Consider the following 13,664-nt stretch of genomic DNA (forward strand, 5'->3'; position numbering starts at 1 on the left):
GAGCGATCATCCCTGTCCAGGCAGGGTTGATACAGGACGCACTCTTTTTCCAAGAGAAGCAGAGTGGCCTAATGGATACAGCCTGGGAGTCAGACAGAGCTGGGTTCTGATCCCGGCTCAGCTACTGTCTGCTGTGTGAGGTTGGGTGAGTCAATTCACTTCTCTGAGCCTCAGTTACCTCATCTGTAAAACGGGGATGAAGACTGTGAGCCCCACGTGGGACAAGGACTGTGTCCAACCTGATTACCTGGGATCTACCCCAGGGCTTAGAACAGTACAGTAAGCGCTTAACGAATACCACAATTATTATTTCCACACACCAGCCACCTACCGCCAAGTCGGGGAGGACCCATGGGTGACTGAGGGAGGGAGGCCAGCTGTACCACGGGGGCTTGCGGGGGAGAGGGGTCGGCGGACGTCTGATGGGCGACTGTGAAAATCTGGAATCAATACTATTTTACAGAACACGAGCCTTCGGCAAGCAGGGGCACCTAATTATTTTGACGATAGGTGAGCTGTACCCTTGATCACACGGCTCGCAGCTGGAAATCTGCTTGACACAAGAATATTTCACAGCATGCAGCTGACCTCAAAAACCTGGCCATAAACAGGCCAGGCAGAAACACATGGCACCCGTTAAAATAGCAGGTTCAAAAGGGACTTCTTTCTCTTTATGATGATAATAATAATAACAACAACAACAACAACCATTACCCTACATTTAGGAGAGAAAGAAATTTTGAAGTTTCTTTCATTACGGAAGACGTTTAGGGTACAGTTTTGATGTGCTCAACAGCCTAATCCCACTATTTTCAGAGCGGTTCCCATGTTCGTGAAAAGATGGATCAAATTATTTTACTCTTCTTGGGGATTAATCTAAAATTGTTTCCTCTCCATTGTTACTTATGCTACAGCTGTGCTCAAAATTTCTCCTCCCTCCCCCCACCGCCCTTTTTTCATTTGGAAAAAAAAAATTAAATGTGGGCCGGCCCTCCCGATGGTTTCACATTCCAGCAGCTTTCTCCCTGGCTTCGGTCGGCATCTGCTATCGGAGACTAGTTCCAATTTACAATAAACAGCTTTTCCAGACCAGAACACTTGAAATCCAGTCCCTCTCGACTGCTTTTCCTATTCAGGCTCCCTCTCCGCTATTTCAAGGAGGAAAAACTGTTCTGCCAATTATGACACATCTGGAAAAAATGCCTGGATAAGCTAAAACGCCCTCTGCAGAAAGGCCGCACATGGTCCCAGCGGGATTTTACGGGCCAATGACCAGGCCAAAGTTCTGCAAAGGTCTCCCCCCTTGCTGTGCCCCCTCCCGTTGCCCCTGTAAAATAAGAAAAAAAGAAAAAAAAATCCACAACCCCTCTAATTGGAAACCAGTAGCAGGTGCAGGCCTCTCTGCCGTTTCCTTTCCGAAAATCGGGGTATTTTCTGCTTTGGGGCCTCGGGCCCTGAGCAGGCGCAGATGGCTAGAACCCTGGAGTGGGCCGTGGACCCCCAAACCCACTGGGACAAGCGTTCGGCAGCGAGCGATTTAGGGGGGGTCGTTACCATTGACGCAGATCGACTGCTCGTGACCAGGCCGGACGCTCCGTAGTTGGAATTTAGGCTCCCGATCGGCCCGTTGTGGGATGGTCCCAGTAGACTCTGGATATCTCCGTGGGCCGCAGCCAGGCTGGTGGACGGGCCCACGGCGTGGTTCCGGAGCACGTGGATGGCATCGTCCAGCCTGTCCAGGCGATCCTCCATCCGAGACTGCTGCGGGCAACGGAAAGGACGCGAGAGGTCACCGCGGGGGCCCCGGCATCCGCGCCCACGCGTCACCCGGCTACTTTGGACTCCCCGAAAAGACAGCCAATCGGACGCAAATATCAGGACGACTTCAAAAGCAGCTACCGGCACCGCAAATCAACGAGGAGATAAAGGATATCTGGAGAAGATGTTAAATGAACGCCATGTCAGAGACCAATTGATGGTTTTACTTTGTGAAATGGAACAACCGGGAGGTTAATGGCGATAGCGCCTACGGCCAGTCAGAGAGTGCTATACTAGGCCGTGTCCCCAAAAAGGGACGAGAGGGAAGGGAGAGAGGCTGGGGCTCCAAGCGTACGATTCTTTTACTGACCAGAGAAAGGGAGACGATCAAAGCGTAACCGGGAACTTGGCCAAGGATATGGGAGATTCTGCGCACACAGCCTGGGCACAGGGTTTGAGTTTACAGATTTCCATCTCCCACTGAACGATCTTTCTTTTTTGCTAGCCAAGGGGTCTCGGCCGGTGAGAATGGTCGGAGCTGGAGCCCACACTTCCCAAACACACAGACAGGTTGGGAAGGAAAAACAGCATGTGCCCATCTCTCCTCACTCGGTTTCTTCCTCTGTGCCCAGAGGAACTCCACAGACACAACAGACAAACCGAAGGGTCAGTTTGATCTGGCAACACTTCTGAAACTCAAATGGCAAAAGGAAGAGATTTGGATTTGATACTAATGGATGATTTTAAGGGGGAATGAGGGGAGGTAAAAATAATAATAATAATAATAATAAAAAAATCGGTAGGGGGCATGAACCCAAAAAGGCACCATCTAAAGAGAAATAGTACCTCACAGACATCCTTTAAGAAGGACATTGCATCTTGCAAATGCTCGTGAAGCTGCTGCTCAACTCGATTTTTCTGGCAAAGTCAAGACAGAACAGGAAGCAAAGCACAGGTTAAGATTAATTCCAAAAAGAGATGAGGAAACAGCAGGTGGGGCATGTCAGCATCCAATGTTAGTCAAGTTAATGCAGAGATCCGATTGGATTAGGGGATCAGAAGGTGGAGGGTTTAATACTGCAGCTGTAAAGTTAGCATCCTACTCTGCACCTATGGCTTACATTTTGGGGGCAAAGTGGGTGAGAAGCAGCAAATTTTCCTTGGATTTCAAAAAACATCTCTGTTAGTCACAGAAAAGAGAAACTTCGTTTGAAAACTGGATGTACCAACAGATGGCCTACACTGTGCTCAGCACTGCACCTGTCTTTCTCTCTTTTCTTCACAACCCCGGACTACGATCGAAAGCCCAGGGAGGTCAACAAGCCCTCCAAACCATCCCACACACTCTCCGAACTCAAAACCTACAACTCCCCTTTCCTGTTCCCCTCCTCCAAATCTACCGCTTCACCAGCCCATTCAAGGGTACAATTTCTACCCCGCCCAATCTTTTTTCAAAATGCAAGAAATCATCTTCCTGCTCTATGAAGTTCGCAGCCCTTCAGAGACGAATATCTTTCAGTGCTCTAACGGGACTGGCAAGAATGGACACACTCGCGTGCGCACCCCCCCCCCCCCCCCCCCCCCCCGCCAAAATCAATCCCCAAGAAAACAGAGAGAGGCATTTTGATTCAAGGGCACAGGTTCTTTTCCTTTGGCAGAAAAGGAACTGTAAACAGCATTCCAATTTGGGTTTATAAAAGGTGCGGGAATCTCATAAACAGCATTTCAGCACCAGCTGAACTGAGCCCAGAGCTCGATGCCCCGAGAACAGATGGCAGGAAACACCCCCAACATGTCTGATATTGTTCGGCTGAACCAGACCATTTGTTAGCTAAGGATTCACTTCTAACGCTGGCCTACTGTTTTCTTCACTGATTCGCCAGACTGACACAAAAATGAACTCCCGACTCTCGGATCAAAGGCATCTGGACCGATTTAAATGGCTCTTACCAGGGAGTGAAGAGAGTTTTCGTAGTTTGGCGATGAGGGGGCCTGTCCTCCTGGCCTCGGCCACTGGCTGGCACCTGCCAAAATACAGCCAGGTTAGCCCGGGACAAGCTGGGACACGTTTCAAGGGGGTAGTGGCAGTGCTCAGAAGGAAAGGAAAGGATCCCTCATCCCTCCCCGCAACCCTGGTTTTTGGGAAAGAGGCATTCTGGGAGGTGTTTGCAGCTGGCCAGAGTTGCGACCACATTCCTGGCCAGCGGCAGGCTGGACTGCATTTGGGAGTGCGGGTGAACTGCTGAAAAGAAAGCCCTTGTCCAGCGGGGTTCCCCCTCCGCCTCCAATCCTCAGGAGGGCGGGAAGAGGAAGGAAATGAGAGGGGAGCGTGGCGAGAAATACAGACAGGGTAGGAGACAGAGAGGAACAAAGGAAAGGAGAGGGCGATAAGGGGAGAAGGAAGGGGAGAGTGACAAAGTAAGGAAGAGAGGGAAGGAGGGAAAGAAAAGACAGAAAGAAAGATTTTATTATTCCCATCTTCCAGAGGCTCAGAAGTTTAAATCCCTCACCCAATTCCCGCGTCCCAGTGTACCACGGACACTGCTGGAAAATGCGTACCAATGCAATACGATTGTGCTTTGGTAAATATACCCACGGATTTATAGTAAAACAAAAGGGCCCCGAACTAAATACAAGCAACTGTTTTGAAAATCTTTTCAGTGACATCGCCGATCGAATTAGCCAAGAACACGGGAGTCGAAGGGTTTGCCGAGTTGATTCCGCTGATTCGAAGCACGTTTTTGGTCATCGATTCTAACCGGAACCTTTCGCTGTGGATACGCTGGTCGCATTTAGGAAGCTCGAGATAAATATTTAAGACTACTGTCCACCCGTCAGTTAGCTCAGATGTACCGAAGGCAAAGAATTCATTGCCGATGAACACCACCATTCTGGACCTGAGTAGCTAACCGGCATCCTACCCCCATGATTCATCGCAAGTTTCAAGGGTCTGGGGAGCCCCCAAGATTCCTAATGACCAGATAAAATTTCACAATTAATTATTATTAAACTGGAAACCAGAGCAGTAGCTGAGGAAGAAAATATTTCACTCGGTGCTTAAAAGCAACATAGCATATTTCTTTTCCTTATCAGCAAACAAGGTGTCTTCTCCTGGAAAAATGTAGTCAAACTCTTTGAGTGATTTCTTCTGGGCTCTCTCAGGCCAGCTTCCTCCGCAGATGATCAAATGTAATCAGAAGGACATTAATACGCCATGGACTTGCCATCCCAAAGAGCTCATTAGAGCAGAGGGCTGTGGGTTTGTTTTTGCAATAACAGTCAGAGCGCTCATGGCCGGAAAGCTGGGGCCAAGTTTAATAACATTACGGCTTCTTTGCACAGCCGGCCTCAAGAACAGGTCCTCTCTCCAACGGTGGGGGGGGGCTTCGTTTCAGAAAGGGACGGCTCCCCGCACAACTGCCAACCAGCCAAACGCCTCAGGTAACTCTCCTCTTGCAGATCTGACCGGGTAAAAGCTGCTCTCGGATTTCATCCCGAGCTCCAGCCCCGATCCACTAAGAGCCCCTGGCTCCACGCAATCGCCGGCCCTTCCGAAGACGAGGCATTTTCACTGAGGTGGGCACCGCTACCGGCCAAATTCGTTGGGGAGCTTTTCTTCCTCCTCCCACAGGCGTCCTGCGGCTTGTCCGGGCGGCTCGCTCCTGTGACGCGCTTCCTTCCTCCAGATTTCTGGAGGCCCGGCCGGGGAAGGAATCGAGTCCTGCCAGGGCCTCCGAGAGCTTCCGGGGGAATCACTCGGAAGCCCTCACGTTATTGAAGTAAGGAAGGATTGGGATATTTCAGTGGGCCTCGGAGAAGCCAAGGATCCTGAGGGGGCGGGAATTATGCAGTTCGTTTGACAGAGGGATTCGGTCTGCCTCGCGCCCAGCTGCACCTAATGCCAAACGATGCCCTGGCTTGCCCTGGCCAGCTGAGGTGTTGGCGGCTGGGGTTACGCGGATAGGTCTGGGGTCTGCACCCAGGCCACTGGGAGGGCGCGCTGCAATCAATCAATCAATCAATCATATTTATTGAGCGCTTACTATGTGCAGAGCACTGTACTAAGCGCTGCAGTTCTGGGCCTGGCTTTCAGGAGCACTGGCCCGCCTCTGCCAGCTCCCTCCGGTGGGCCCCGCAGCCCAACAGATGGCCCGGCTTCGCTCCTCGCCCCCTTAGACCAAGTTTGTGAATGAAATCTACCAATTATGTCGCAAGGCGTGCTGGCACCCCAAGCCTGCAATTAACAATCGCAGCAACAACATAGCAGCGGGGAGTGTGAGAGTGTGTATGTGTGTGTGTTTGTGTGGGGGGCGACAGGGAGGGCGGCACGCACACACAAATAGGACAAGCCCCGAGCTTTGCCGCTCTCCACTAGCACGCTCCTCCCCGCTTTCCCTCTCTGACTGGTGTCACTGTCGGACACTTCCCCCCGGCTCCCGAGGGCTAGTGCCAGGCCGGGGCCTTGCCCCCCCCTTGGGCCACACGAGAACCTCTGTGGGTACCACATCACGCGACAGGGCAGGACAGGTCAGGGGGAGCACCAGAGGAGGATCTCAAAGCCATCCCCACCATACAGTACAGGAATTGTGGCATTTGTTAAGTGCTTACTACATGCCTCTCACTGTACTAAGCGCTGGGGTGGATACATACAAGTCGGGTTGGATGCAGTCCCTGATCCATGTAGGGCTGACAGTCTCCATCCCCATTTTACAGATGAGGCAACTGTGGCCCAGAGGAGTGAAATGACTTGCCCAAGGTCACACAGTAGGACAAGTGGCAGAGCCAGGATTAGAACCCATGACTTTTTGACTCCCAGGTCTGTGCTCTATGCACTACACATTGAATATTTATTTATTTTATTTGTGCATAGCTATTCTATTTATTTTATTTGGTTAGTATGTTTGGTTTTGTTCTCTGTCTCCCCCTTTTAGACTGCGAGCCCACTGTTGGGTAGGGACTGTCTCTATATGTTGCCAACTTGTACTTCCCAAGAGCTTAGTACAGTGCTCTGCACACAGTAAGCGCTCAATAAATTTAAAAAAAAAGTGGAAGGCCATGTTGGGAAGACTTGTGGGGGTGTGCTCTCCTCACCACAAAGGAGGGGAACGGCTATTCGGGGGACATCAGATATCCAACAGGGCAGGCCCCTGCCACTTCAGAGCCGGGATAGCCACAGTGCAAGAAGGGCCAGGGCTCACCAAACCAGCTTGGGCTTCTGATTGGAACCACAAAGGACAATGTGCTGGGGAGATGGAAGGCCCCCCCGCCAGCTTCAATGTGCCCCCTCATTTCCAAATCTCTCCCAGACGTGGACTCCAGCCCAAGTCCACATGTAACCAAGCGGCAATGAACCAAGCAAAAAGGGGGGTTGGGGGCGGGACAACGGTTACTGTGGACAATAGGCACTGAGACTACCAAGCTAAATTAGGCCTGGTTCTCTTAGGTAGGTGACTACTACCTGCACTTGTTTTGGGATCCCTGGCTCTCTTTATTTTACTTGTACATATCTATTCTATTTATTTTATTTTGTTAGTATGTTTGGTTTTGTCTCCCCCTTTTAGACTGTGAGCCCACCGTTGGGTAGGGACTGTCTCTATATGTTGCCAATTTGTACTTCCCAAGCGCTTAGTACAGTGCTCTGCACACAGTAAGCGCTCAATAAATACGATTGATGATGATGATGATGATCTCTGGGGCAGTCGTGTGAGTTGGGGTGACAGCGCAGAAGGAGGTATTGGGCAAGGGAGTGCTGGGGGGTCCACCTTTTGAGATTCGGGACTTTGGCAACATTAGAGGTAGAAGGCCCCAAAGAAGAGATGGCAGGATCACAGGGGTGGGGGTGAGGGTCTTACCCCCAGAGAAATGCTGATTGACAATCACAATGGCCACCAAAGGCCCCTTACAGCCCCTGACCCAGGCAGGTGAAGGCTTAAACCAGCCCAGCCCGGACAGTGTTTGCTTCCTCTTCCAACATCCCCATGGGAGGCCGCTCCTCAACTATCTACATAGCCCAGGACCCTGTGATGGAGAATATTCAGATTTGGAGCGCTTTCTGTGGGAAGCTTGCAGGGTGGCCTCGGGGGGAGTGGTCCGGGCTGGACCAGCCCAACTCCCCTGTGGATCCGGGGCACAGTCACTAGGCCTCCACCCTTGCCCCTCTCCTGGTCCACCATCTCCTGCCAAACACTTTCGAGGCCTCTGCCGGGGCCAGAAGAGGAAAGGGAAGTAGCCTTTCCCCCCTCTCAATGATCCCCCTTCCTTCCTAAGGGGGAGGCCCTCCAAACGCCTCTCTCCAGGGAAAACGATCAGTGCTGGGAGGGAGGGGGTGGTTTGCGTGTGTGTGGGTCCTCCAGAGGAGGCTGCCTCCGACTTGTCTGAAGTGCCCAGTCCGTACCCGCCTTCCCCTAAAGACGGTCTCTGTGTCGGTTCTCCAGCCTTGGGATTGGCTTGTATCTATCCCAGCGCTTAGTACAGTGCCTGGCACGTAGTAAGCATTTAACAAACACCATTATTATTATCACTATCGTTATTGGGAGCAAGGACCGAGTTGCGTCCTGTTGCTTAAACTTGGGGAGCAACGATGGCAGGCCCGGGCACATGGGTACAAACCCCCCACCGGTTTTCGGCAGCCTGCCGGCTCGGCTAGTCCAAGATGTGACAGGCCTTTTCCTTTGCGGTCGCTGAGTCAAAGAAGAAACCCATTAATCCCTTCATTCCACGATCCGATGTGAATTTTTCAGCCATGACAGAAGTTGTGGGTGGGGTGGAGGCCTCCCTAAAGAAGCTTCTCGGGTTTCCCACCAGCCCACTGCAGGCGTTTGGCCGCAAGCGACCATCCTGGGTGTTACAGACAGGCAGGGGGGGATGAGATTTGGCATTTTGGACCGTTACTGTCTTATAGAAAAAGGAGCGATAACATCATGCTGCACGGAGGTGCAAATGGCGCTTCTGCCTCCCTCTGGGGGGTGGGGCCGCTCTTCCCTCAGCCCTTTGATCCAGCCTAGTCCCTTAGGGCCCAGCCTTCAGTTCCCTGTTAATTTTACAAAACAAAGAGCAGCATGTTGTCCCCTGCTTCCACTTCTCCCCCGCCAGATCTCTGGGGAAGGGGGTGGGATGGGGGGGAGGGGGAAGAGAGGAAAATCGAAGCCAGGCACAGGACGGATCCATCAGATAGGAAAAGGGAAAACGGACTGGGCTGAAAACGGCATCGATCAGTTTGCCAAGCTGGGCGGCAGGGTTAAAGTTACGTCATGGCGCCTGCGATGCCAGCTCCCTGTTAAACAACAACCCTAAGTCAATGGGGCTTTCACAACCCGGCCGATGTGGGGAACAGCTGTTCAACTTTTACTAGACAGCTGAGGCCACGGTGTCTGAGAAAGCGGCAGGACCCGCTAATAGCGAGAAGCAGCTGCTGCTAGTTTATCATCCCCACCCTGGAATGTCTCTCGGCAGAGTCACAACACATCGACACACAAAGCACAGGTGACAGGGAGGATGCCGACGGGCGGGGTGGGTTTCTGGGGGGCCGGGGGACCCCTGAGGGCTCGGTGTCAGCCGGCCCGGTCAGTGGCAGGTGAAGCAGACCCCGGTGGCTCCCGCCCCTGATTTAATAATAATAATAATAATAATGGCATTTATTAAGCGCTTACTATGTGCAAAGCACTGTTCTGAGCACTGGGGAGGTTACAAGGTGATCAGATTGTCCCATGGGGGGCCTTCACAGTCTTAATCCCCATTTTACAGATGAGGTAACTGAGGCACAGAGAAGTTAAATGATTTGCCCAAAGTCACACAGCTGACAATTGGTGGGGCTGGGATTTGAACCCATGACCTCTGACTCCAAAGCCCCTGCTCTTTCCACTGAGCCAAGCTGCTTCTCCCATGGAGCTCCTCCTTCTCCTTCACCTCCTTTGGAGGTGCGAGGCTCCTGGCTGAAAATCACCACAGCGCAGGAGCCTGACCACCCACCCAACAGGGAACAACGGCTTTCGAGTGTGTTTGTCCACAATGATCCATAAGCCAAACAAACCACCTCCCCCAACCCATGCCTGCCTCCCCCAAGCCCGCTTAAGCCAGGAATGAATGGGTCTCCCCAAACTCTGATTCTCTTCGGAATTTACGACTTGGCAAACTCAGTGCGCAATAACCAGGCCGGCCCTCACTATCTTCAGCTGCAATAAGCTCGCCTGTTTAAACAATCGAGGAGAAAAATAACCCTGCATTGTTATCTTCCACTTTATTCTAAATATTTTTTTTAAAAACTGGATTCACAGAAGAACCATTCTCACGCAAGTGCTTTTTCCAAGCCTTTCAAAGAAAAGCCCCTAAATTTGGTGAGGGTCCGCAGCCCACGGGCATATCTGTTTATATGTCAGTTTCCTTTCTTCCCTATAAGCTCCTTATGGGCAGGGGATGTGTCTACCAGCTCCTGTCGGATTGTACGCTTTCTAGCGCTTAGTGCAAAGAAGCAGGTCCAGGTGGAAAGAGCTCAGGCCTGGGACTCAGAAGACCTGGCTTCTAGTCCCAGCTCCCACAACGAACCTGCCGAGTGATCTCGGACAAGTCACTTCACCTCTCTGTACTTCAGTTCCCTCAACTGCAAAATGGGGATTCAATACCGTTCTCTAGACTGTGAGCCCCATGTGGGGCCTGATTATTTTGTATTTACCACAATGCTTACTACAGTGCATGGCACTATATACCCACATGTACCCACTGTTATATTGTTATAGTGAACTCTCCCAAGCACTTAGCATGGTGTTCAGCACATAGTAAGTGCTCAATAAATATGAAAACTGATTGATTAACAAATACAATTATTATTTTTACAATGCTCTGCACCCAGTGAATGCTCCATAAACATCACCGATTGACTGATTTACGGGGCCTGAAGATGGAGAAGAGGCAGGCTGCCCACAGGATTTAAAACCAGGCTAGCAGAAAACCATCACCTAGAATTGAGGGGAACCTCATTCACTCACAGCCCAGGACAAAGCGCAAGGCTTTGTCAATGACATCAAAGACTGATCTGTCCATTTGCTCTTGGATTTGTTCCCTTTAATTCACCCCACCTTCAGCCCCACAGAACTTATAATAATAGTAATAATAATAACTGTGGTATTTGTTAAGCACTTAGTATATGCCAGGCACCGTACTAGGCGCTGGGGTGGATAACAGCAAATTGGGTTGGACACAGTCCCTGTCCCATATGCAGCTCACAATCTCAATCCCCATTTTACAGATGAACTGAGGCAAAGAGAAATGAAGTGACTTGCCCAAGGCCACACAGCAGACAAAAGGCAGAGCTGGTATGTACACACTCGTAATTTATTTATAATAATAAATACTCTGTTATACTAATGTCGGTCTCCCCTTCTGAACGGTAGACTCGTGGGCAGGGAACGTGTTTACCAACTCTGTTATACTGGACTCCCGCGAGTGCTTAATACGGTGCTCCACACACAGTAAGCACTCAATAAATATGACTGATCGTTGCCTGGGGACTGAAAATTAATCTGAGAAAACCCACCCCAAAACAAACCGTACAGCACTTACTCCCCCGTCAACCTTTCGAGCTCGCCACTGCGGCAGGGACGGCAGAAGCCGGGCTCTGCTCCCTGGACCCCTAATTGTCACAGCCCTATTACCCCCCCAACAAGTGAGGTTCACATATTTGGCAGGGGTGTGTGGAAGTGGTTTGGCTTCCTACTCCACGGATCGCGAAGCCACCCAACTCCACCCGGTCCCTCGGACCTGTGTAGCTTTCGCCATGCCCTGAGGTTAGATCATTGTTCAGGAATCAGGGACTGTTATTCCCACAGAGTGAGCCAGTGGGTATACAGCGGGCCGCGGCGCCAGACCCACTGGCTTGGGCACAATGCCCTGAGCTCTCCTTAGCACCACATTCTGACACAATGCGACCCCCTGGGTTTGGGAGAACTGGGCGCGGGAAGCTTTTTCCCACCGGACAAAAGGCGTGAACATTTCCCGAGCACATGCACGTTCTCGATCTCTCTCTGGGTCCCGTTCACGAGATTTAGTGGGAGGGCAGTCGGGCCTACCTGTGAGAGGCGATGGAGATCCCACGGGGGTCGACGGATTGGATGGGAAACTACTGCTGGTGTGGTCAGGAGAATAAATCTAGCACACGGGAAAGAAGCGGGTTGATCAGTGGAGGGTGCGAGTCACGGCAAACACAAAAGCTTGTCAAAGGGGATTCGGAGTCACGACGGAATTGCCATCCCTGGGCCACTGGAATGGCCGCCCTCCCTCCCTCCCCATCCTCCGGCTCATCCCCACCCCTGCTGGGAGAACAAACAGAAGATTCTTGCTCCTTACAAATTTACAGAGTCTTGCAACCAGAAGGCTCATACACCCCCCCACTCCCTTACAGTGCAAGCTCCTTGTGGTAGAGAATGCATTCCTTCCTTGTTTTGCCCTTTCCAAGTGCTTAGGGCAGTACAGTGTACGGCACCCAGGGAGTGTTCAGTAAATGCTATTACTACTGCTCCCGTTATCCTATGTGTCATTCCCCAGGCTTGGAAGTAATTTAAAAGTTCTGGGATGACCATCTGAAGAGAGCCAGGCCCAAGGAGACAGCTATAACACTTCAAGAAAGGCAAGCGAACCAACTGAACAGTGCCCAGATAGGATTACTGAGCCCGACTCTCCCACCTGAGCGACGGTTTCTCCCCATCATCCTTTATTCTTAGCCTGCTACCAATGGGGGATCTGTACCTCGATCTCATCTATCTCGCCGCCGACTTCTCGCCTGCTTCCTGCCTCTGGACTGGAACGCCCTCCCTCCTATCTGAGGGACAGCGACTCTCCCCCACTTCAAAGCTTTACTGAAGGCACACCTCCTCCAAAAGGCCTTCCCTGACTGAGCCCTCCCACTCCCCTCTGTGTCACTCTGACTTGCTCTCCTTACTCATCCCCCCTCCTAACCCCACAGCACTTATGTCTATATAATAATAATAATAATGGCATTTGTTAAGCACTTACTATGTGCAAAGCACTGTTCTAAGTGCTGGGGAGGTTACAAGGTGATCAGGTTGTCCCACGTGGGGCTCACAGTCTTAATCCCCATTTTACAGATGAGGGAACTGAGGCCCAGAGAAGTGAAGTGACTTGCCCAAAGTCACACAGCTGACAATTGGCGGAGCTGGGATTTGAACCCATGACCTCTGACACCAAAGCCCGGGCTCTTTCCACTGAGCCACGCTGCTTCCCCTTCAAGTACTTATTTATATTCACGTCTGTCTCCCCTTCTACATTGTAAGCTTCTTGTAGGCAGGGAATGTGTCTTGTACTCTCCCAGGCACTTAGTACAGTGTTCTGCAAACAGTAAGCGCTCAATTAGTATGACTATTTACTATTCTATTTACTTTGTTAATGATGTGCATATAGCTATAATTCTATTTATTCTGACAGTTTTGACACCTGTCTACATGTTCTGTTTTGTTGTCTGTCTCCCCCTTCTAGACTGTGAGCCCGTTGTTGGGTAGCAACTGTATATGTTGCCGACTTGTACTTCCCAAGCGCTTAGTACAGTGCTCTGCACACAGTAAGCACTCAATAAATACGATTGAATGAATGAATGAATGAATGACTGGGGGATGACTGCTGGGCAGGAGCTGCTTGTCCTCCCACCCCCTCCTGTGCCTTTCTTGAACCCTACTGGTCCTGTGGGGTGGGAATAATAATAATAATGATGGCATTTATTCAGCGCTTACTATGTGCAAAGCACTGTTCTAAGCACTGGGGAGGTTACAAGGTGATCAGGCCGTCCCACGGGGGGCTCACAGTCTTAATCCCCATTTTACCGATGAGGTAACTGAGGCACAGAGAAGTGAAATGACTTGTCCAAAGTCACACAGCTGACAACTGGCGGAGCCGGGATTTGA

General features: G+C 51.1%; 1 protein-coding gene across 7 annotated transcripts in view; it reads right to left on the reverse strand.

The window, feature by feature from the left end:
* Positions 1 to 13,664, reverse strand: part of TCF12 (transcription factor 12) — a 321,095-nt gene that overhangs the window by 16,021 nt on the left and 291,410 nt on the right. For 3 of the 7 annotated variants that reach the window (XM_038750651.1, XM_038750650.1, XM_038750656.1), the window contains 4 exons: positions 11,820 to 11,898; positions 3,709 to 3,782; positions 2,605 to 2,676; positions 1,555 to 1,761 (listed from right to left, as the gene is read on the reverse strand). In XM_038750651.1, coding sequence (XP_038606579.1) covers positions 1,555 to 1,761; positions 2,605 to 2,676; positions 3,709 to 3,782; positions 11,820 to 11,898 — 432 coding nt within the window. The remainder of the gene's footprint in view (positions 1 to 1,554; positions 1,762 to 2,604; positions 2,677 to 3,708; positions 3,783 to 11,819; positions 11,899 to 13,664) is intronic. The other 4 variants (XM_038750653.1, XM_038750657.1, XM_038750652.1 and 1 more) reach the window with 3 other exon arrangements.

This window comes from Tachyglossus aculeatus, chromosome 8 (assembly GCF_015852505.1).
Source record: "Tachyglossus aculeatus isolate mTacAcu1 chromosome 8, mTacAcu1.pri, whole genome shotgun sequence".
Lineage (NCBI taxonomy): Eukaryota > Metazoa > Chordata > Mammalia > Monotremata > Tachyglossidae > Tachyglossus > Tachyglossus aculeatus.